Below are 22122 nucleotides of genomic sequence, written 5' to 3' on the forward strand. Positions count from 1 at the left end.
AGTGCCCTAGTAGGGTCCCCGTCTCCAGCAACCTGGAGATGCCCAATCAACATGAAAGAGGAAATTTGTAGCCACTGAAAAGGAATATTCTCACTCTTTGCACTAACTGAAGCCAGAGTGAAAGGAGCTGTGTGTAAAGAACACCAAATACTGTAGTGGTTTTTCCTGTATGCTCCAAAGTTAAGCTCTTAGCAATATTGAAAACACAAGATGCTTCAGTTTCAAAAAAACGGTGTGCAAGTTCTGCCACATACAATGGAACTTCAGGAAAACCACGTTACTCCAAAAGAAGATACTGGAACACTCCAAATCATTTGCCCATGTGCATATGCACAAAAAAGTAGATCTAGCTGGAAGGCAACAGATGGAGATCTGCATTACAATGGATCTCTAATGATTATTCGTGTATAATCTTAAGGTAAAGGTAAAGGTACCCCTGCCCGTACGGGCCAGTCTTGACAGACTCTAGGGTTGTGCGCCCATCTCACTCAAGAGGCCGGGGGCCAGCGCTGTCCGGAGACACTTCCTGGTCACGTGGCCAGCGTGACATCGCTGCTCTGGCAAGCCAGAGCCGCACACGGAAATGCCGTTTACCTTCCCGCTAGTAAGCGGTCCCTATTTATCTACTTGCACCCGGGGGTGCTTTCGAACTGCTAGGTTGGCAGGCGCTGGGACCGAACACGGGAGCGCACCCTGCCGCGTGGATTTGAACCGCTGACCTTTCGATCGGCAAGCCCTAGGCGCTGAGGCTTTTACCCACAGCGCCACCCGCGTCCCAATGTGATGATTAGCTAGCTATAATCTTAGAAGAGTGTGTGGCTGAGACTATAATGAAGTTACTCTGCACTTCTGAATTTGCCACTAAATTCTGTGAGTAGGGAACTTCAACCCCGGGGACTGAATGCAGGCCTCTAGACCCCTCTGTCTGGTACTTGGTATTTTCCACAGGTTGCACCCATTCCCTGGCCAAATTCCTTTCCCTGGCCTGATGTGCACCCTCTTTGAGTGTTTTTGCCTGACTAGAATGTGCCATTGAGATTCAATAATCGTTCTTGCTTGCTTAGAGGGAGGGTAGAGAGGTAACTAAAAGGTAAAGGTACCCCTGCCCGTACGGGCCAGTCGTGTCCGACTCTAGGGTTGTGCGCCCATCTCACTTAAGAGGCCTGGGGCCAGCGCTGTCCGAAGACACTTCTGGGTCACGTGGCCAGTGTGATGAAGGTGCTCTGGCGATCCTGCACACGGAAACGCCGTTTACCTTCCCACTATAAAGCGGTCCCTATTTATCTACTTGCACTTTAAGGGTGTTTTCGAACTGCTAGGTGGGCAGGAGCTGGGACCGAACGACGGGAGCTCACCCCGCCGCAGGGATTCGAACCGCCGACCATGCGATTGGCAAGTCCTAGGCGCTGAGGTTTTACCCACAGCGCCACCTGCATCCCCTAGAGAGGTAACTAGCCTACTTTAATTGCTTCACCCACTTTTGCTTTTTGTCCTGCTCACCGCTGGTATGTGTCCCCTGGATGGTTGTATGGAAGAGAGTGTAACTGAAAAAGGTTCCCCACTCCCCAGAGTGCTAACTCAGTACAAGGGTCACTTGGATCTGCTGGAATTATCAAAAACAAATGGCGACAACATGCTATATATTTTTTTTCTAATTATGGATTCCATCATCCTCTTGTTAATTCTGATGTACAGAAAGAATCAGATTCATTATGCAACTTTAACACAATACATTACATTATCCTAAACCCAATAGCAATGCATTCGGTTTTTAGTCATGCAATGTCCTGTCAAAACAACAACAACAACTATGTACTCCAAGGAGTTAAAGGTGACATACATAGTTCTCCCCATTTTATCCTCACAATAACCCTGTGAGGTAGGTTAGGCTAAGGGAAACAGTCACTAGCCCGAGGTCAGCCAGGGAGCTTCATGGTTGAGTGGCGATTTGAACCCTGGTCTCCCAGGTCCTAATCCAACACACTAACCATGACACCACAGGAGCCTGCTAGATCAAGCCAATGGCCCCATTTAGTCCAGCATCCTGTTCTGACAGTGGCCAACTTGGTGTCTGTGGGAAGACCACAAGCAGAACCTGACAGCAATGGCACTCTCATCACTTGCAACTCCTAGCAAAAGACATACAGACATACTGCATTGGATAGCAGAGGTAGAAGATCACCTCAGACATTTTGAAATAAAAGGGATTTTTATTTTTTTAGAATCAAGGATTACACTAAAAAGGCTAAAACATTCCCAATGTCTATCCCATTGGGATAAAAGCTTTCCAGAATGTGGATAAAAGTGCACAAAGCCCATTGACTGCCATTTATAGCACCACCCTTGTGTTGCATTGCTGCCTAGTGTTGCTAACTAGAAATAAGAAAGAAAGAAAAAAAGGTAAAGGACCCCTGGCAGTTAAGTCCAGTTGCAGACGACTCTGGGGTTGCGGCGCTCATCTCGCTTTACTGGCCAAGGGAGCTGACGTTTGTCCACAGACAGTTTTTCCAGGTCATGTGGCCAGCGTGACTAAGTGGAATCCCTTGGTTGCCAGATAACTTGCAGCTGGGAAGCTACAGGAGCTTAGTAGCTATTTGAAGCATAAAGTATATTCTGCTGTGAAAATGTCACACACACAGATGAGAACACCATATCATGAGAACTCAGGGTGCATTTTTTTTTTTAAAGAATGGGAATGTTTGACCTATAAAGTTTGAGTCCTGCCAGCCACCAAACCATTATGACGGCTAGGGAAACAGTCAGCAGTATAAAACAGGTTGCTGGCTGGATGCCTACCAGTCCTGAAGCAGATGAAATTCATTACCATCTGCTCACATAAAATGAATTGCTGGTGTGATTCCACTTTCAAATAGTAAGTGTTCCCCATTTCATTAAAAACAACACCACAACATCAGTGACTAATACTTTGTGGCTTTGCTAATGAGGCCAAAGATTGGACTAACCTAGGCACCTCTCACCTGCACATGGCTAAGTGACAGAGACTCTGGGACATGAACCAAGAACTTCATGTTCCAAGACCTTGCTGAGTGACTAATAATAATATTTTTTTTATTTATATCCCACCCTCCCCAGCCGAAGCCGGGCTCAGAGTGGCTAACATCAAATGTATAAAATAATAATAATAATAATAATAATAATAATAATAATAATAATATCTGTGCTCAGGCACCAGAATACTCCTCTCAGCACAGAAAGAAAGAGGAAGAAGACTGACAATGAGCAGAAAGGTGCAATCCAAACAACCAAAGGACTGGAGCATGTGTCATATGAGGAAAGGCTGAAGTGTTCATTGCTTTTTAGCTTGGAACAAAGGTGGTGTATAATAAGATGCAGGTTGAGAACAAGGGGTTAAGGCAAAAGAGTCCCCTCATGTCATGACTTTAGAACCTGGATGTGGTTGATCCAGTGAAACACAAGAAAGTACACCTCCACAGAATATGTAATTAATCTGTGGAGTGCAATGCCACAAGACGTGGTGATGGCCACCCACCCAAATGACTTTAAAAAAGGATTAGACAAATTCAGGGATTAAAATGAGCATCTGTTAACAGCTATCACCCATAGTGACTGTAAAGAACCTACAGGTTCAAAGGCAGTATCTGACTCAGTATCAATTGCTGGAAAGCAAGACAATGTGAGGCACAATTGCCTTCATGTTCTGGTCATAGGCTTCCAGGAGGCATCTACAGGATGCTGGGCACTATGGACCTTTACTGAATCATACCAGGGTTCACAGGGATGTGGGTGGCACTGTGGTCTAAACCACAGAGCCCAGGTCCTGCTTACAGACCTTCTATTGGCATCTGGTTGGCCACTGTGAAAGATGGATGCTGGACTAGATGGGCCATTGGCCCAACCCAGCAGGCTCTTCTCATGTTCTAAAGCATTTGCACCCACCATTTGCTGGAATAGGACAGCTGCTGTTCTCGGGTTCTGTTTGCAGACAGGATTCTGGACCCTTGGAGGCCTGCAAACAGGACCTGAGAGTTGCAGCACTCCCATTCCAATAACTGAGTATAAATAAATAAATTTAAAACCATAAAAAACTAGAAGCAAAACAATACATAGAAACAAAACTCACTGCATGATGAAGGGATCCTATCTGAAGAGACGAGTGGAGAGAACAGTCTCCCCTTCCCAAGTGCTGCCTTCCCAGTAGGGATCCTCCACCCCACACACCTGTAATGAATTACTTTCAAATTCACAGTTCACCCAATGGATCCTGGGAACTGTAGTTTTTAAGGGAGTGGGAATTGTAGGGGTAAACTAAAGTTCCAAGGATTTTCCTAGGGGGAAGCCCTGTGCTTTAAATGTGAGAGGTGCAGAACTGTGCTGTGCAGAAGGCATCTCTCCAGCAGCCCATGCTATGCAATCAAAGCAAATTCAATACACATGAGACTTCTCCCATTGAATCCTAGGGACTGTAGTTTGTTAAGGATTCTAGGAACTGTGAAAGATGAATTCTCATGCCACTTTGAGGGAAGCCAGGATTGCTTAAAGGGGTACAACACTTCTTTAAATGTGTAGTATGGGTGTGACCCCCATGTGCCTTTAAATAAACTTTAAACATGTGGTATGAACACAGCCAAAGATACATAGTTGCATCTTTTGCTGCATCTTTAACCAAAGCATCTAGTTTGGTCCTCCAGGAGCAACCCCTTATGCCACAGGACAAACTGGATTATTATTGTTTTTATTATTTGGGGAGCAATGGAACTTTCAAAAGCAGATGGTAAGTGTGTATGTGTGTGTGTGTGTGTGTGTGTGTGTGTGTGTGTGTCTAAATATAAATTAGAAAACCTTACTAAGTCTTTGTGTGGCGCTGTGGGTTAAATTACAGAGTCTAGGACTTGCTGATCAGAAAGTCGGCGGTTCGAATCCCCGCAACGGGGTGACCTCCCATTGCTCGGTCCCTTCTCCTGCCAACCTAGCAGTTCGAAAGCACGTCGAAATGCAAGTAGATAAATAGGTACCGCTTCAGCGGGAAGGTAAACAGCATTTCCGTGTGCTGCTCTGGTTTGCCAGAAGCAGCTTAGTCATGACCCGGAAGCTGTATGCTGGCTCCCTTGGCCAATAAAGAGAGATGAGCGCTGCAACCCAGAGTCGGTCATGACTGGACCTTTACCAGGGATCACAATATTTCAACAAATCCCCAGGTAGTGCCAGGCACGCCTTATCTTCATCATCATCATCATCATTACCATCATCATCATCCTGTCTTTTTCCCTGATAAGGTCTCAAGGGTAAAGGGGCAGTAATCAATGAATGAGTAATCAAGAAATAGAGGGTCACATTCTCCCATACCTAGTCAACAGAGCAAGACCTCCTGTCCAATGCATTTCAGCATCAGCCTGTTTCCTCAGCTCATGCTCAGGGATTAAGAACCAATGGCTCTTGAGAGGTTGTTGGGCTTCAGCACCCTTCAACCCCACCCAGCATGGCCAATGGCTAGGGGCAATGGACATTGCAGTTCCACAGCATCCCCACCCTTGTTTTAGCTCCTGCTTAAGCCCTAACTCTGGGCCCAGACCCAACCCAACTCTTCAACCCTCAGTGGACTCTTTACCTGAAAACGTTCCATTTGGAATCCAAACACCCAAGGTCTTAGCCTGACTATGACGCCAAGTTATAAGGTTCATAAGTCCCTATTTTAGCTGTCAGAAAAGTTCCAAGTTATGCTGCCACAGTCTAGTTCATCTCTCCCACCAACCCCCTCTCTTGATTGCACTAGATTTCCCTTTACATATTATTTAGAATTCCAGATGCATCTTCCTCCAAGAGACATAGCAATAAAGCACCCAGTTCTTTTAATTGTACATTGCAGCATTCAGATATTTAATGATTTCCTTTTTTTTTACACCTTGTAACAACACTTGCCTTTCATTACTTGAAAGAAAGGATTTCTTTTTAGATAACAGAAGAGGGGGTGCATGCACCCCCATCTTTTCCTCTCTGCCAGCAATTGATCTTTTATAAACGCACACACACACACACACAAAACACCTATCCCTTGAATCACAGTTTGAAGACAACAGAAGGGCCATAGCATGCAACTCTCTGGAGACGGAGATAGCAGATGAAAATAGACAGTTGCCAAAAGCATTAAAAAAGTATCCTTGAGTGTTTGCGGTGAGACTTTGTTGCACAGACTCCTAGATCCAGGATGCAGGAAGAACTGGAGAGATGGTGGGGGGAGGTTTTCTGCTAGTCACTCACTGCAGCTGTAGTCCAATAACACATGGATGACACCCCTGCATTAAACCATAGTTTATTGTAATGTTCACAAAAAATGGGCATTACAGTGAACTATGGTTTAATGCAAGAGTATTCTCCAGATTTTGTTGGACTTCAACTCTCATCATACCTAAGCATTAGTTATGCTGGCTGGAGCTGATGGGAGTTGGAGTCTGACAACATATGGAGAACACCATTTTGCCTGGTATAATGCAATATTAATGAGATATGAGCTCATATACCCTTCTTCCCTTCTCGTGCAACTGTGCATTGACTGCAAGCATTTCCTTTTAGCTTTGATTAACCACAGTTTAGTGTTGTGTCCAAGCCCTAAATTGTGGTTAATCTGAACTATGGTTTGCCAAAACAATCCAGCTGCCATGTCTCTCAAGTGGCTTGTTTCAAACAAGCCATAATTGCGGCTCTCCACAGCTTGTTATGTTTGGACAACATGACAAGCTGCAGTTAATGGGGGGTAGCTCTCTGAGGAGAATAGCCTCCCAACAATTCTGAGCACTTTTTACAAATTACAGTTCCTGGGATTCTTTGTGGAAAGCCAAAGGTAGTTTGATACTGCCTTAAATGTACAGTGCAGATGGGGCCTAAGAGGGCTGGTTCAATCCTTTCTGCTTGTACTGCCAACTAATGAACTACAATCTCTGGCTTTGTGCTATATTCAAATCAGTGTTCTTGTTTTGCTTTGCTCCAGCAAACCATAGTCAGTAAGCCAAGAACAAACCATGCATATTGTTGAGAGCAAAATAAACCATGGTCTCTGGTTCAGACCTAATGCTATGCCAGGGAACATGGTTTGTTGCCTATCCACATGAACAGGAAGGAGTGAAACAAGCCAGAAAGTCAATCCATTAATGAGGTCACTTAATTATGAAAAGGCTGCCTCTAAAACAAAATTACAGTGTACCATAACAGGCCTGGTACTGGAATGTTAAGCGTACTTACATATACAAATATTCTTTTGAGACTTATCAGCATATAAATAATCACATCAAAAGGGGAGGAGAAATGTACCTGCTGGATCTTCCCTCCACCCTGAACAGGGCTTACACAGCTACAGGAACATAGGAAGCTGCCTTGTACCAAGTGGTATGGTCCACCTACAACTCCGCTCATCCTTGACAACTGGTCATGCGAGATTTGAGCCCAGCATTGTCTGGAGGTCAGCACCATTTCTACCTATGTTGTCTGTTCTGACTGGCAGCTGCTTTCCAGAGTTTCAGTTAGGAGTCTTTTCGTCTTTACTGGGGTTGCCAATTTTGAGCCTGGGACCTTCTTCAAGGAAGGTATGTAGAATCATAGACTCATGGAATCATAGAGTTGGAGAGCCATTTAGTCCAACCCCCTGAAGTTCAGGAACATTTTTGCCCAATGTAGGTTTTGAGCCCAAGACCCTGAGATTAGGAGTCTCATACTTACTGACTGAGCTGCTCTGCTATTGAGCTAGGACCTTCTCCCTTACATCCATACCCTCTCTCCATGAAACTTTTGCAGAGCTTTTAATTGCACACACAGTGCCTACATGCATCTAGGTTTTGTGCGCATAGATTACATTTATGTGTTAGGCTGAAGATGGAGCAGCTCCAGTAGCTGCAATCCTTCTCCACATACACAAACATGCTGAGAGAATAAAGGGTGATTGTGCTTCTTTCTTTTTTTAAATACTACTACTACTACTACTACTACTACTACTAATAATGAAATAGTTTAGCCATTGTAAGAAAAACCAGGAAACTTACTCTAAAAAATTCTTTGGTTGAACCTGAATCCAGAGTTCCATAGGCTATTTCAGTCTGCTTAGCCAAGTCTTCAGCACTTTCTATGGGAGACACCATCCTTTCCACCGTAAGGAAGGCAGCAAGGTTGGCAGTGTAGGAGGAGATAATGATGAGGGTGAAGAACCACCAGACGCCGCCAACAATTCGCCCTGAGAGAGATCTAAGAAAGAGGAGATGAGGTTATATCGGTTATAAAAACAAGTCTTTGATCTTCTTTGAGAAGAGAAGATGTGTGTGTGTGTGAGAGAGAGAGAGAGAGAGGGAGAGAGAAAGAGAGGGAGAGAGAGAACTAGACACCCATATTGGCATTAAAAGAGGCCCCAACATCATCAATAATCATGGCATGAAAACCACCAGTGCCAAAACCCCTATTATGCTGCACCTTCTGGGCTGACAATCCATTCACAGAGTGGGTAGAGGCAAGAGAGAAATAGATTTCACCATGGCTACTATCCTCTTCTGGGCTGAGCTCTGGCTGTCTTTAATCAGTGCAAGGGTGGAACACCTGAGCATCTTTCCACATTGTATCTCTAGCCAAATTAACAACTCATGTGCTGTGCCTGCTAATTCAACTCACCTGGCGCTTGACTGAAGTGCTCTACTCCAGCAAGTCTATAGGCCAATCTAGGCACCCCATCATGAGAGAGTTTTAGGGTCAGGGTTAGGGAGGTGAGAACTGATTCCAAAATATGCCCCCCATGCTATGGTGGAGAACCCCATCCACCCTCTGCTTGCTCTTGTTTCCATTCATTGTAACTATAGAACATGTGTGTGTTGTTAGCATGCATTGAACTCTAAAGAAAGTATGGCTGTGTGTGTGTGCGTGCGCATGTGCGCACGCATGTGTGTGTGTGAGTGTGTAAATACCTCTACACTCCACCTCTCTCTCTCTCTCTCTCTCTCTCTCTCTCTCTCTCTCTCTCATTATTCATACGCTACACTGAGCACATGTACAAGTTGCCTCTACATCTGTACATACGTTTGTGTGAACAAGTGTACTAGATTTGCACAACTCAACTACTGCATACACACAGGTATGCAGACTGCACATTTGTTGAAAGTCACATATGAAACAGTCAGGGTGCACACCTCAACTATTTGCCTTACACTTGTTGAATGTAAATGGCCATTCTCTCTCTCTCTCTCTCTCTCACCCCCACCCCCACCTCCACAATATCCCCAATATACGCAACATTCACATACATCAGAGTCAAAATGAACTTGCTGCCAACAGTCCTTCCCTGAGAATGTCAATGGAAAGGAGGACTCATATCCTCCTCCTCCTCTTTAACTCTCAGCTCCCTTCCTACCCACAGAGTTCTTTCTTCCTTGACTTCCCTCAGCCTCCCTACTTTCGCCACCTCTGACATTAACGCTGTTTCTAATTCTGGAGCTTTACTTGCTAGCTAGGTTGATCAGGCTGTCTGGACAATGCCTACGTTTACCGTATATATATAAAAACTGCATGTGTGTAGGCTCTGCCTGCATGATCTGTTCCTTGCATATTTTTAGTGTACAGATTGCTTGTTCCACTTGTGCATGTGTAGGTTTTATAAAGACCTATGAGGGGGCAGGCCCAGTGGGAAATGGGCGGCCTCCTTCCCTCCATGCATTGTATGTATGTTGGTAGAAACATAGGAAGCTGCCTTTTGCCAAGTCGGACAATGGCTCAGTCTAGCTTAATATCACCCACACTGACTGTAAGACATGGCGTCTGCCAAGCCCTGCCGGCTGGAGAAAACAATAATAGGCTAAATGCATCAATGTTTGACACAGTATGTGGCAGCATCAATTGTATATGCATGGTATCTGAAAAGGTTGATGGTCATGCTTTAAATAATTTTTTTGGGAGGGGAGGATCAAAAAGGATATAGTAGCCATATCCCAGTACATTTCCAAGCACAATTCGAAGTGTTGGTGCAGACCTTTAAAGCCCTAAACAGCCTTGGCCCAGTACATCTGAAAGGGTGTCTCCACCCATCACTCAGCCCAGACACTGAGGTATTGCTCCAAAGGCCTTCTGCTGGTACCCTCACTGTGAGACGTGAAGCTACAGGGAACCAGGCAGAGGGCCTTCTTGGTAGTGGCACCTGCCCTGTAGAATGCCCTCTCATCAGATGTCAAACAGATAAACAACTATCTGACTTTTAGAAGACACCTGGAGGCAGCCCTGTTCAGGGAGGTTTTTAAAGGTTGGTGTTTTATTGTGTTTTAAATATTTTGTTAGGGGCCACTCAGAGTGCCAGGGGCCACTCAGTAAGATGGGCAGATAATAATAATAATAATAATAATAATAATAATAATAATATCTGTCAAAATGGGGGGAAAACTGGGGAGGGAACAGTGGTGCAGTACGGGGTGGATGCAGGAAAGTGCAGAACCTGGACATTAGTCACAGAAATGGCAATGGCATTCATCAAACCACCAGAATCACTGACACTCCTTGCTCTGACAAGTGAATGAGGCTTTCGAGTTTGTCTGTGAGAACAGATTAGCAAAGAGGATGTCAGAGAATGATGAAAAGAACTAAACAGAGGCTAGGCACTTCTTTTCTTTGATGGGGTTCCTCCTTCAGTCCAGCAGTTTAAATTGTAACACTCATTGGCAAGATTAAATGCAATTCTAAATAAAAGCTAAAGGTTGTATTTCAGCTGGCTGAATATATTTAGTTAAAGCTCAATGTGTTTTATGGGTTGAACCAATGCTGTAAGAAGTAAGCCCACTGAACCTTCTCCCAAGAAACTGTGCAGAAGATTGTAGCCATGTTGATCTTACTTATATGGGTATTATTGGATCTTGTTGGGTGCTATGTTATAATTTTGGACTTGCATTGATGGGAAGAGGGGTGGGATATAGGGGCTGTTGTGATGAACTCCTACCTCAGAATTGACCACTACTACATCACTGGTGGGGAGGAGGGAGCACTGAGCATCCGTGGCAGAGCATCTGCTTTGCATGCGGAAGGTCTCAGGTTCAACCTCCAGCATTTCTGGGAAAGCAACTTCCGACCATAGGGAGGAGGTGGGGTTGCGGGCTTCCCACCCCCAACTCTTGCGCGGAGGCTGGCTCTCAGCCCCACGCATACAGGGGGAATCCTCTGCCGCGTCATCCCCTGGCCAGCCTATCAGCTGGCTCAGGGGGTGTGGCTTGCCACTCTTAAGGCAAGCGTGGCAGAGGAGCTCCCTCTTTGCCGCCGCAGATCAGCTGGGGAATTTCCCACCCACCCTCCTTTTAAGGTTTCCCTTTGACCTTGCTATGGACTTCGGTTGGTCTCCGTTAAGGGGCCTGGTAGGAATTTTTCCACTTGGCAAATTGGCACTGGCCATTGGGTTTTTTCGCCTTCCTCGTAGCAAATTGTCACAACTTCCACGGTTTGGTGGTGAGGCATTGGTTGGGATACTGTTATGTAGATGGATGGGGGGGGGGGAGAAGCGCCATCACCTCCCCCGGTTGCAAAGGGTGGCCCCGTCCGAAGCCTAGGGAGGCCAGGGCCCAAGGCACGCCCCTGAGCGGTGACCCCAGGGGAGTGCCTAGTAGAGGTGCATCAGCAGGGCTCCCCTTGCTGGCGTTAACCCTTCCCGGCCTCTCAGGTATACAGCCTGAAGCCGGATAGTTGAGAGGACCAATGCCTAGGCCAATACTGCTTATTTCCTGCAATCAATAAAGTTGTGACCAATTTTCGCCCATTAACCTTAACTTACAGTGCCTTGTGTCTTTATTTATTCTGGTGGGAGGTGGGAACTCGCCACACAAACCCTAGACAGCCACCCTAGTCAGTGTAGACAATACTATGATAAATGGGCCAATGGTCTGATTTGGTGTAAGGCAGTTTCCTATTTCCATTTCTTAGGGTGGGTGGGTGGGTTAGTTCTTTTTTGAAGAAAACTTTTCAAAATGTGACTCACTATCGACCGCCCCCAATTACTATTTCTTTTGGTCATTTTATTCTGCTTAACAGGAGCACTTGTGCAATTTTAGAAATGAAATAACTGTTCTATATTGCCAGATTAAGCAAACATAAATGTAAAATATTCAGTGAATGGAAATATGTAATTTATTTTGGAAAAAATATGTATCAGCAAGCTTTCTTGATCGGATCCTACTGGGACTTTGAGTATCTAAGTCTAACACAGAGAGACATGAGGAGATGTTCTGGTGTATTTTATGTTAATTGGAATTTGCATGTCTAAAACCCAATGTTCCAAAGCATGCATATTCCGCTTTAGCAATTGAGTCTCTGGCAGATTTCCATTTTAGCCAGCATTGTCCCAGAAGAGGACTGCAAATATTTAGTCACTTCATTCTCCCTAGCAAATTTATAAAAATGCAGAAGGAATTTATAATAAGCCAAGTCATTGTAAGAAAACTTTTTCATCACCAGAAATCTAGAGATATGATTTTGCATTAGTTCACCGAGTGCTGAAGGAAAAAAAACCAACCACCTTCTTTGCATCAGCCACTAGTGTATGGTTAACACACAATTCAGGAAGTAATACTCATGCATCCAAATCAACACGTATGCAGGGGTTGGAACTGTGCTGGCTAGACCCATCCCTGTAAGATAAAGGTAAAGGGACCCCTGACCATTAGTTCCAGTCGTGACCGACTCTGGGGTTGTGGCACTCATCTCGCTTTATTGGCCGAGGGAGTCGGCATACAGCTTCCGGGTCATGTGGCCAGCATGACTAAGCTGCTTCTGGCGAACCAGAGCAGCACACGGAAACGCTGTTTACCTTCCCGCCAGAGTGGTACCTATTTATATACTTGCACTTTGATGTGCTTTTGAACTGCTAGGTTGGCAGGAGCAGGGACTGAGCAACGGGAGCTCACCCCGTCACAGGGATTAGAACCACCAACCTTCTGATCGGCAAGTTGTAGGCTCTGTGGTTTAACCCACAGTGCCACCCATGTCCCCTGAAGTCATGCCAAATGTGTGTGCTTTGACATAGGTGGCTGAGAAGGAATATCCTTCATTGTGTACAGCTGGACTCATGAAGGATTCCACACAATATGGAACCCTGTTCAACCAATGATTCCCCCTTTACTGATGTTTGCATCAACATATGGGTGATGTGCATGGCCCCACTTCATAGTCACTCATTAATTCAGCATGTGAGCTTTGCTTTCTTAAATACTTCATGTTGTGAGACTTTCCCTCCCTCAGGGTTCTAGTTATCATTGTTTGGTGCAGACCCCAGCCCAGTAAACCAGGGAGAGACTTACATAAATTTGATTAAACTACAAGTGGATACCCCTTTTAGCTGCCCCTTCCCCACAGCAACCACCCACCCAAGAGCTATTGGTAACAGGGACAGAAGAGAGCACTCTGGAAACCAATTGGGCCCATAAGTCTCCAAGGGCGAATCAACTTAACTGGACTTCTACCCTGGAAAACCTGTAATCAGAAAACCTACAGCGAGTAATGGCCTGACCATGATAAAAGCAGCACATATCCTTCCTTCGCTTTCAGAACACTGGAATCTAGGCCAGAATAGAATACCAAACCCAATGTGCAACCTACAATAATGACTTGTCAAAATTATATTGGGGTTGTATTCTCTTGGTCTTTGAGAAGACTATAAAGCTCAGAGCTTTCCCCAGTAGGATACTCATGGCCTCTCAAGTATATTGGGCTGTATTCAATGCTAGTCTGACTCAGAGTAGACCAATTGAAGCTAATAGGCATGACTAATTTAGGTTCCTTAGTTTTAATGGGTCTACTCTAAGTAGAAATTAGATGAAACCCATTATCTCTGCAACTTTAATTTGTGTGTGAGTTTAGCACAAAATGAACTGCAAGCACAACAGATTTCAAATTAATGACACAGAACACAGACACATTGAGTTGGAGTGGACCCCGAGGATCATCTAGTCCAACTCCCTGCAATGCCAGAATATGCAGCAGATCGAATCTGCAACGTTGGCAGCACCATGCTCTAACCAACTGAGCTATCACACTATAATGATACCATCTGCAAGGAGTACCAATATTCTTCTGAACCCCAAATCCCTGGTCCCAAAAACAAACTTTAGGATTATAAAAGTCAGTGGTTTCCCCTCTCCCTCTAAATTGCACTTGTCCTCTCAATGGTATTTATGCAAAGTACAGAGAGTGGTCAGATACATGAAAATAAGCACAAAATCAATTGCAGTTAAGAGCGCCTTCCTCAACAAATGAACTTTAGCTGTTATCATGAAATCAAAGTAAATAGCATACCTTGAGAGGAAAATTTGAGTGGATGCATGTTGTTAAAATAATAGCATGTTAACAACAAGGACAAAACAGATGCATTTTTATGCAACAGTTACATTATATTTACAGAACATTTACTCAGCCTTTAATGGGAACATCGTGAATGTTTAACTATACTCTTGCCTACAAATTATGCATCTCTCTGTTTTAGACAAATTGTCATTAGGCACTCTAATCTGGAGCACTTTCAATCCCACTTACTTCTGTTGAAGTCAACTGGCATGATTCTTGATGACCACAAAGTATTCCTTTAGCTTGTTTTTTTTTTTTTTTTTTGGAAAGGACAAAGATCTAGAGATGCAGGCTGGGATCTAAAGTGCTGTGTAAAGAGATTTTTAGGTGCGAGGGGAAAATGCTGGCTGTCTTTGGTTTTCTCATATCGGTAGCCATGGAGATTTTCCATCCCACTGAGATTCCTGTTTGCTTGTTTATGTTTTTAAGCATTTTAAAGTATCTACCAACTTTCTAAAAGGATTAGGAAAATTCCTTCAGGGTCAGACTATCAGTTTTTAGCTGCTGAGTTGGCTATGTTCTACCTCCTCTTGTTGGAATCACTATGCTTCTGAAAGCCAGTTGTTGGGAACTCCGGGGAGGGGGGGCATTGTGAAAGATGGATGCTGGACTAGATGGGCCATTGGCCCAATCCATCAGGCTCTTCTCACGTTCTAAAGCATTTGCACCCACCATTTGCTGCTGCTCTCAGGTTCTGTTTGCAGTCTTCCCTTAGGAGGATTCTGGACCCTTGGAGGCCTGCAAACAGGACCTGAGAGTTGCAGCACTCCCAATCCAATAACTGAGTATAAATAAATAAATAAATCTAAAACCATAAAAAACTAGAAGCAAAACAATACATAGAAACAGAACTCACTGAATGCTGAATGGATCCTGCCTGAAGAGACAAGTGAAGAGAACAGTCTCCCCTTCCCAAGTGCTGCCTTCCCAGTAGGGATCCTCCACCCCACTCACCTGTAATGAATTACTGTCAAATTCACAGTTCCCCCAATGGATCCTGGGAACTGTAGTTTCTAAGGGGGCTGGGAATTGTAGGGGTAAACTAAAGTTCCAAGGATTCTCCTAGGAGGAAGCCCTGCTCTTTAAATGCAAGAGGTGCAGAACTGTGCTGTGCAGAAGGCATCTCTCCAGCAGCCCATGCTATGCAATCAAAGCAAATTCAATGCACATGAGACTTCTCCCATTGAATCCTAGGGACTGTAGTTCGTTAAGGATTTTAGGAACTGTGAAGGATGAATTCTCATGCCACTTTGAGGGAAGCCAGGATTGCTTAAAGGGGTACAACACTTCTTTAAATGTGTAGTATGGGTGCGACCCCCGTGCGCCTTTAAATAAACTTTAAACATGTGGTATGAACACAGCCAAAGATACATAGTTGCATCTTTTGCTGCATCTTTAACCAAAGCATCTAGTTTGGTCCTCCAGGAGCAACCCCTTATGCCACAGGACAAAGTGGATTATTATTGTTATTATTTGGGGGGCAATGGAACTTTCAAAAGCAGAAGGTAAGTGTGTATGTGTCTAAATATAAATTAGAAAACCTTACTAAGTATTTGAGTGGTGCTGTGGGTTAAACCACAGAGCCTAGGACTTGCTGATCAGAAGGTTGGTGGTTCGAATCCCCGCAACGGGGTGAGCTCCCATTGCTCGGTCTCTGCTCCTGCCAACCTATCAGTTTGAAAGCATGTCAAAGTGCAAGTAGATAAATAGGTACCGCTCCAGCAGGAAGGTAAACGGTGTTTCCATGCGCTGCTCTGGTTCACCAGAAGTGGCTTAGTCATGCTGGCCACATGACCCGGAAGCTGTACGCCAGCTCCCTCGGCCAATAAAGCGAGATGAGCATCGCAACCCCAGAGTTGGTCACGACTGGACCTAATGGTCAGGGGTCCTTTTACCTTTTACTTTAAAGTAGTTCCATGGCACTTACTGCAGGGACAGCACTATGGAGTGCCTTGGATCCTGGTGGGGCCTTAAAAATATTTTCTTTCACTGAGCATAATGTGCATCCATCACCTACATGAACTCTGGAAAGGGGGGTGACACACATAGAAAACAGAAGCAAACCTTGGTGTACAGGCATCGGCAGTTGACAGGACCAGGCATTTGTCAAGAGCCCACACCCAAGCAGGAGGCTGGTTGACAAGAGTCCCCTGGACCTGCCACAACCAGGATCTCCTGATAAGGACCATCTCTGTAAGTAGGAGGACCTCATTCCTTGGACAATGCGATGTGTTGCTAGCAGGAAAGGGCATATAGTTACAACGTCAGGGCAGAAATGAGATGGGAGATCTATGACAAGATCTCCCAACTTGCTTTTCTCTTACAACTGCTTCATTGCCATGTCACCTTGAGTGTGGGACACACACCTATGTGAATTAATTGACACTAACCCAGGAAATATGCCACGATTAGAACATAATCACTTGGGAAACACAGGTGTTACATGGGGATGCTTGAGTCCATGCTTATGTCCTGGCAAAACAAATTGAAACTGGATAGTTTGAAGCAAGCAGACTCATACAATGCTTTGAAATATTATTATTATTATTATTATTATTATTATTATTATTATTTTAGAGCAGTGAACATCAGACCTCTTCTTCTGTTCCTTTGACATGAATGCAATCCAGAGAGAAAGTAGTCAACTCATTTAGCCTGCTGCTCAAAACAAGTTGGGAATTGTTTTGCAGGTTGGGTAAGTACTTCCATTGAAACAGATGGACATAATCTGGTTTAGCTCCCTCATGGCCAGGCAAGACCCTTTGTGGGATGTTGTATCCATGTACGTTCCTACTTCCCACATCATTGCATAGGAGAGAGGAACACCTGAATGGGTCTTAAGGCCATTTCACATAGTTAACAGAAGACAGCCTTGGGTGTACAACCCAGACTGGCATCAATAGTCAGACATCTGGCAAGAGCCCACATCCAGGCAGATTCCCCTAGAGCTGCTGCAACAAGGAGGTAGACTCATTGAGGGAAGGGACTCCATGGAGCGAGTTTAGTCCAGGGGTCCTCAGAAATCTGGGGCTTTGAACAATCAATTGCAGAGAATCGTGTTCCTTGAGAAGGATGCATGCATTCATCACACTGATGTTCTACGTTTTAGGTGCCCAGTGAGAAAATCCTAGATGTGCACCTAAAAAACGCACTGTGTGAAGCATCCCACAGAAATGTGGCGTTATTCTATCTGTTTTTAGAATGTTTTATACTATTTTACATTTTTATTATTATTGATATGTTTGCTGTCCTATGCTCCTTTGGGAGGAAGGGTGGAATATAAAATGAATCAATGAGTGAATGAATGAATGAATGAATGAATGTTAATCATTATCATCTAACAGAACTCAATTTCCTGGACAAATGCTAATTCTCATGAAGAATCCAATGCAGTGAGTAGCTCATTCCAGCTAAAAATATAAAATTAAGTAAGGGCATACCCTCAGGAATTTCCACACCAAATACTCACCTATTATAGGTCTAACTAGGCATTAGGTGTTCTGGCTGTTTCACACAAAGGCAGCTTGAAAGAGTCTAGGTCAGGAAGTCCAACAGTGAAGTCTCTCCCAGAATTCTCGTCTGTCTAACAGCTCTGCATGCTTTCATTCCATAAATGTACTCCAACAAAACTCACACCGGAGGACTTAAACTCCTTTAACTAGTGATATTAAAAAATGGACTATAGGCTCAGTATCTTCTGAACAAATGAAAACCTTGTTCAGCTTCTTCACATTTGCAGAGCAGTGGCTGGGATCCACAGGAAGGGTATGCAATTGTGGGTGGGTGGGTGGGAAGTATGTGCAGCAGAGGTTTGGCTCATTGTCCTCCACCCCTGAGCAGTTCCCACTGCTGAAGAAACATACCTCTGTTCTGCTTCAAAAGTGGATTGTCTCTTTAGCAATAAGAATCATTGGTCTGGTTTGCAAATAATGGTGAACCAATGTTTAAAAACTATGGCTTACCAGGAATGAGCAAGCATGCTGGTGCATGCATGCTACTCAAATCATGCCAACCTGCCTCCCTTTGCTATGCCATACCGAAACAAGCCATTATGTGCTAATCGATGCTCATTGTTTCTCTTCTTCAAACCACAAGAAGAATATAATATGGAGCACTCCTGTGGTATGTATAGAGAGAAACAAACCATTAGCATTGGTTTACATGTAATGCTAAGAAAGCACTCTGGTTTGTTTTCTGATATAGGACAGGGCCTTCTCAGTTGCAGCACCCAGACTGTGGAATTGCTTCCTTAGAGAGGCCTGGGCTGTCCCCTTTCTTATTGCTTTTGGACAGGCAGACAAGTCTCCCCCCCCCCCTTCTACAAGTTGGTTTACTATGTGTTTTAAATCCCACTACATATTCTGTTTCATTCACTTCTCCTTTAATGCTCTCTGGCATTTGTTATTTTAAAAAATGTGTCTACAATTTTAATTGTCATATTGTACATTTATTTATATTTTATTATTATGAATTGCCTTGGGGACCCCTCTGAGCTGAAAGGCAGAGGCAGAAATGTTCTTTTGCACAAATAAAATATTAATTACTTGTATTGAATTGTGGGTAAATCTTCTGATGTTTCGTTGTGTGGTTTGGCCACAACACATTGCTAATTACTGACAAAATGTTGGGCTTTCTTGAATTGGGGCCCCCCCACTAATCTCTAGGCATGGGGAGCAGCCAAGAGTGGGTTGGAAACTTTAATAACATTAGCTACTCATAGACTGATATGTATATTACAGCGTCTTTGATCTTTCATAGGCCTTCTTGAAGCATCCAAAATTGGGACGCTGATAAGGAGAGAAAATGTCCCATTCATTATGCAAAACAGAGATTGCTGAACATGTTAAGAGTCATCTAAAGAGCCTAACAGAAATCCTATGGGATTCTATTTACAGCTGAAAAATAGGTCTAGTGGAAATAAACATAAAGCCTGCAGCTTTCCATGTGATGCCTCATGCTTATTTTCCCGGTCCTTTAATGGGTGAACACATGGTCAACAGCAATTTAAATGCTATCACTACACACTATCTTAACAGCAAGCAGAGAGGCAGGGTCTCATTACAGGTTTCAGGATTAAACTACAAAGCACACAGGCACATGAAGGAGGCTATAAGCTACTCATATACAGAAGGGTATTGTGACAGAAATTTGTTTGGCCATCAACAAATCCTTATAGAGGCATTGCACATGAACAGCTGGACAGATCATAAGGTTTGGATCTTAATGTGACTATAACAAACATGCAGTCATGACTTTGTGTGAATTCTGGTCCAGTCCCATTTAATTCCATCAGTACTCTTTGTCATCTAGATCCACAGTCCTGATCTTTCGTTCTTGCAAATATTATATCGGTCTCCTAAAAAACCCATCCCTGAAGCTATCGTTAGTCCTTGAAGATGGGGAAATAGGTACAAGAGGGCACCTGACTCCCCCTCTGCAACTAATAGCAATGAAAAGGAGAGATCATTACACGCTGACAGCAGTGCTTTTCTCCTGGAAAAAATGGTGCTGGTACTCACCATGAAGTCGTTACAGTAAGAGCCACACTTTGAACCAGTGCTTTTCTTTTCTTTTTTAAAAAAGAGGTGCTGCTACTGCATACCCTTGAATACCCCCAGGAAAAAAGCACTGACTGACAGCACATGTGCAAGGGTAGCCACATAGGTATGGCCAAAAAAGGGGAGAAAATAGGATACAGCATTGCATATGAAATGTCATGTAACTTCCCATACTGGGGAAGACGGTGAACAGGTGACTTGTTTGCATGCTGAACCTGCTACCTAGGTGCTAACTGTTGATGTGTAACTACAAGGTCCTAGATCTCCCTTCTAATGGCTCTTTACCTTTAAACCCAATCTAGGGTTCATCCCCATCTTGTTCCCCTGGAGAAACCCATGGTTTAGTGTTGAATCAGAACAAATAGCAACTGGGGTTTCTGCATATTGCCATTTGTTCCAATTTGGTGCTAAAGAGTGGGTTTTCCAGGGGGAAGCAGCAGGGCAAAGGCAAAACCACTCAGACCCATGTCTAGAAAGCCCAGCACAAGTGGAAAGCCACTCGGAGCCATACTTTCTAGGCTAGGGAAGGAGAAGCACTTCAAACAGTAGGACTCATGCAAAGTAGGACTCGTGGCAACTCTGCTCCACCATCTGCATGCAGGTCTCTACATCATGGGTAGGCAAACTAAGGCTCAGGGGCCGGATCCGGCCCAATCACCTTCTCAATCCGGCCCATGGATGGTCCAGGAATCAGTGTGTTTTTACATGAGTAGAATGTGTGCTTTCATTTTAAATGCATCTCTGGGTTATTTGTGGAGCATAGGAATTCGTTTATTTTTTATCCCCAAAATATAGTCCGGCCCCCCACAAGGTCTGAGGGACAGCGGACTGGCCGCCTGCTGAAAAAGTTTGCTGATCCCTGCTCTACATGAATCCCAGGCATCTTCAGCTGGAAGGTTCAGGCACCAGGTGATGGGATTCTGGAGAGCTACTGGTGGCTGGTACTCAATGGGACTGGGAGGGTGCAAGGTAGAGAGACCAGCAGTAGGTGGAGCCAGAGCTAATGATAGGCAGAGTCATAACAAATGGCAGGCAGAACCAACTAATTCTCCTTTTGCTTCTGTCCTCCTACTTGTTAAATCCTACAGGGGCAAGACTTATGGTGGAGAAATTGATGGGCAGTTCTATTTCTCTGGAATAGTTGCAAATAAGAAGGCAGACAGGTGGAGATTGCTGAAAGAAGACTGAAATTGGTGGGGCAGTGCCCCATTTGCCCTAATTGAGCATCCTCCTCTGGCTACCACTGAGAGTGGACAACTGTGGTCTACGTAGCCTGGCCTGACAGAAAGTAGCTTTCAATAGAGTGGGGGGCAATTTCATCAGAGAAACAACATAAATCTCCCTTCCATGGGTACAGCCAAGGGGGAGGCAGGGAGGGGCAGCTGCCCTCCCAATCAATAAAAATACATAGCTAACTGAGGTTCTGCCCCCCCCAACAAAAGGCCTGCCCACCCCCACCCCCAAAATCCTGGCTATGTCCATGCTCCCTTCTCAGATTTCATCAATACATTGCAACACGCTTCTGATAAAAAGCTTTTGTGTTTGCACAGTTCAGTCTCAATGAATAAGGGCTCATTCAGACTTAGCGCTCATCCACACTTGCCTTTTCCCTGTGAAAGTGCACCTCTGGTTAAGAACGGTTTTGAGTTAAGAACGGACCTCTGAAATGAATTAAGTTCATAACCCGAGGTACCACTGTACTTTTCTTGGCACAGGACACACTAATGTGGACATTGCCTGAAGGTAGATCTGCAGTTTTGTAAAACTGTTACTAAAAGGCTTTTTAAAAGTGTCTTTAAAATTCAAAAGCATTGCCTCTTTCCGCAGGATTGCTGAGATATGCCATACCAAGAGCTAATACAAATAAGATTTATTATTTTTTTAAATGAAAAAGAGGATCTGAAACATGGCAGCCTTTGTTGCAAAGACAATATGGATTGGGGCTGTAGCCATAATGAGTGGTGAGGAGCAGGCCTCACAAAGAGGCCTCCTCTTTGCATTATTTCAAAAGCTTTAACCCTTGTACTTCTAGAGATTGGAAATGATCCATTTTTTAAATGTAAGCTGGCTATTTGAATTTTTTGTTTTGTTTTGCTGTTCCACACCAACTTACATTTAATCTGCATTTATCTAGTTTCCCTGACGTGTCCCAACGTAACGTTGTCAGTCAAGGCTCTGACCTATGTTTAAAAGACTGGGAGATCCGAGCAAATTTGTTTTTCAGAACAACATGTACACAAGGCAAGACATA

The 22122-nt window shown here is 44.2% G+C and overlaps 1 protein-coding gene across 3 annotated transcripts in view; it reads right to left on the reverse strand.

Annotated features, from left to right (window-relative positions):
* The window catches only part of GRIA3 (glutamate ionotropic receptor AMPA type subunit 3), a 214972-nt gene that overhangs the window by 51276 nt on the left and 141574 nt on the right, over positions 1-22122 (reverse strand). For all 3 annotated transcript variants that reach the window (XM_083422311.1, XM_083422309.1, XM_083422310.1), the window contains one exon: positions 8010-8208. In XM_083422311.1, the coding sequence (XP_083278437.1) occupies positions 8010-8208 (199 nt within the window). The remainder of the gene's footprint in view (positions 1-8009; positions 8209-22122) is intronic.

Source organism: Podarcis tiliguerta, assembly GCF_965153285.1.
Source record: "Podarcis tiliguerta genome assembly, chromosome: Z".
In the NCBI taxonomy this organism is placed as follows: domain Eukaryota; kingdom Metazoa; phylum Chordata; class Lepidosauria; order Squamata; family Lacertidae; genus Podarcis; species Podarcis tiliguerta.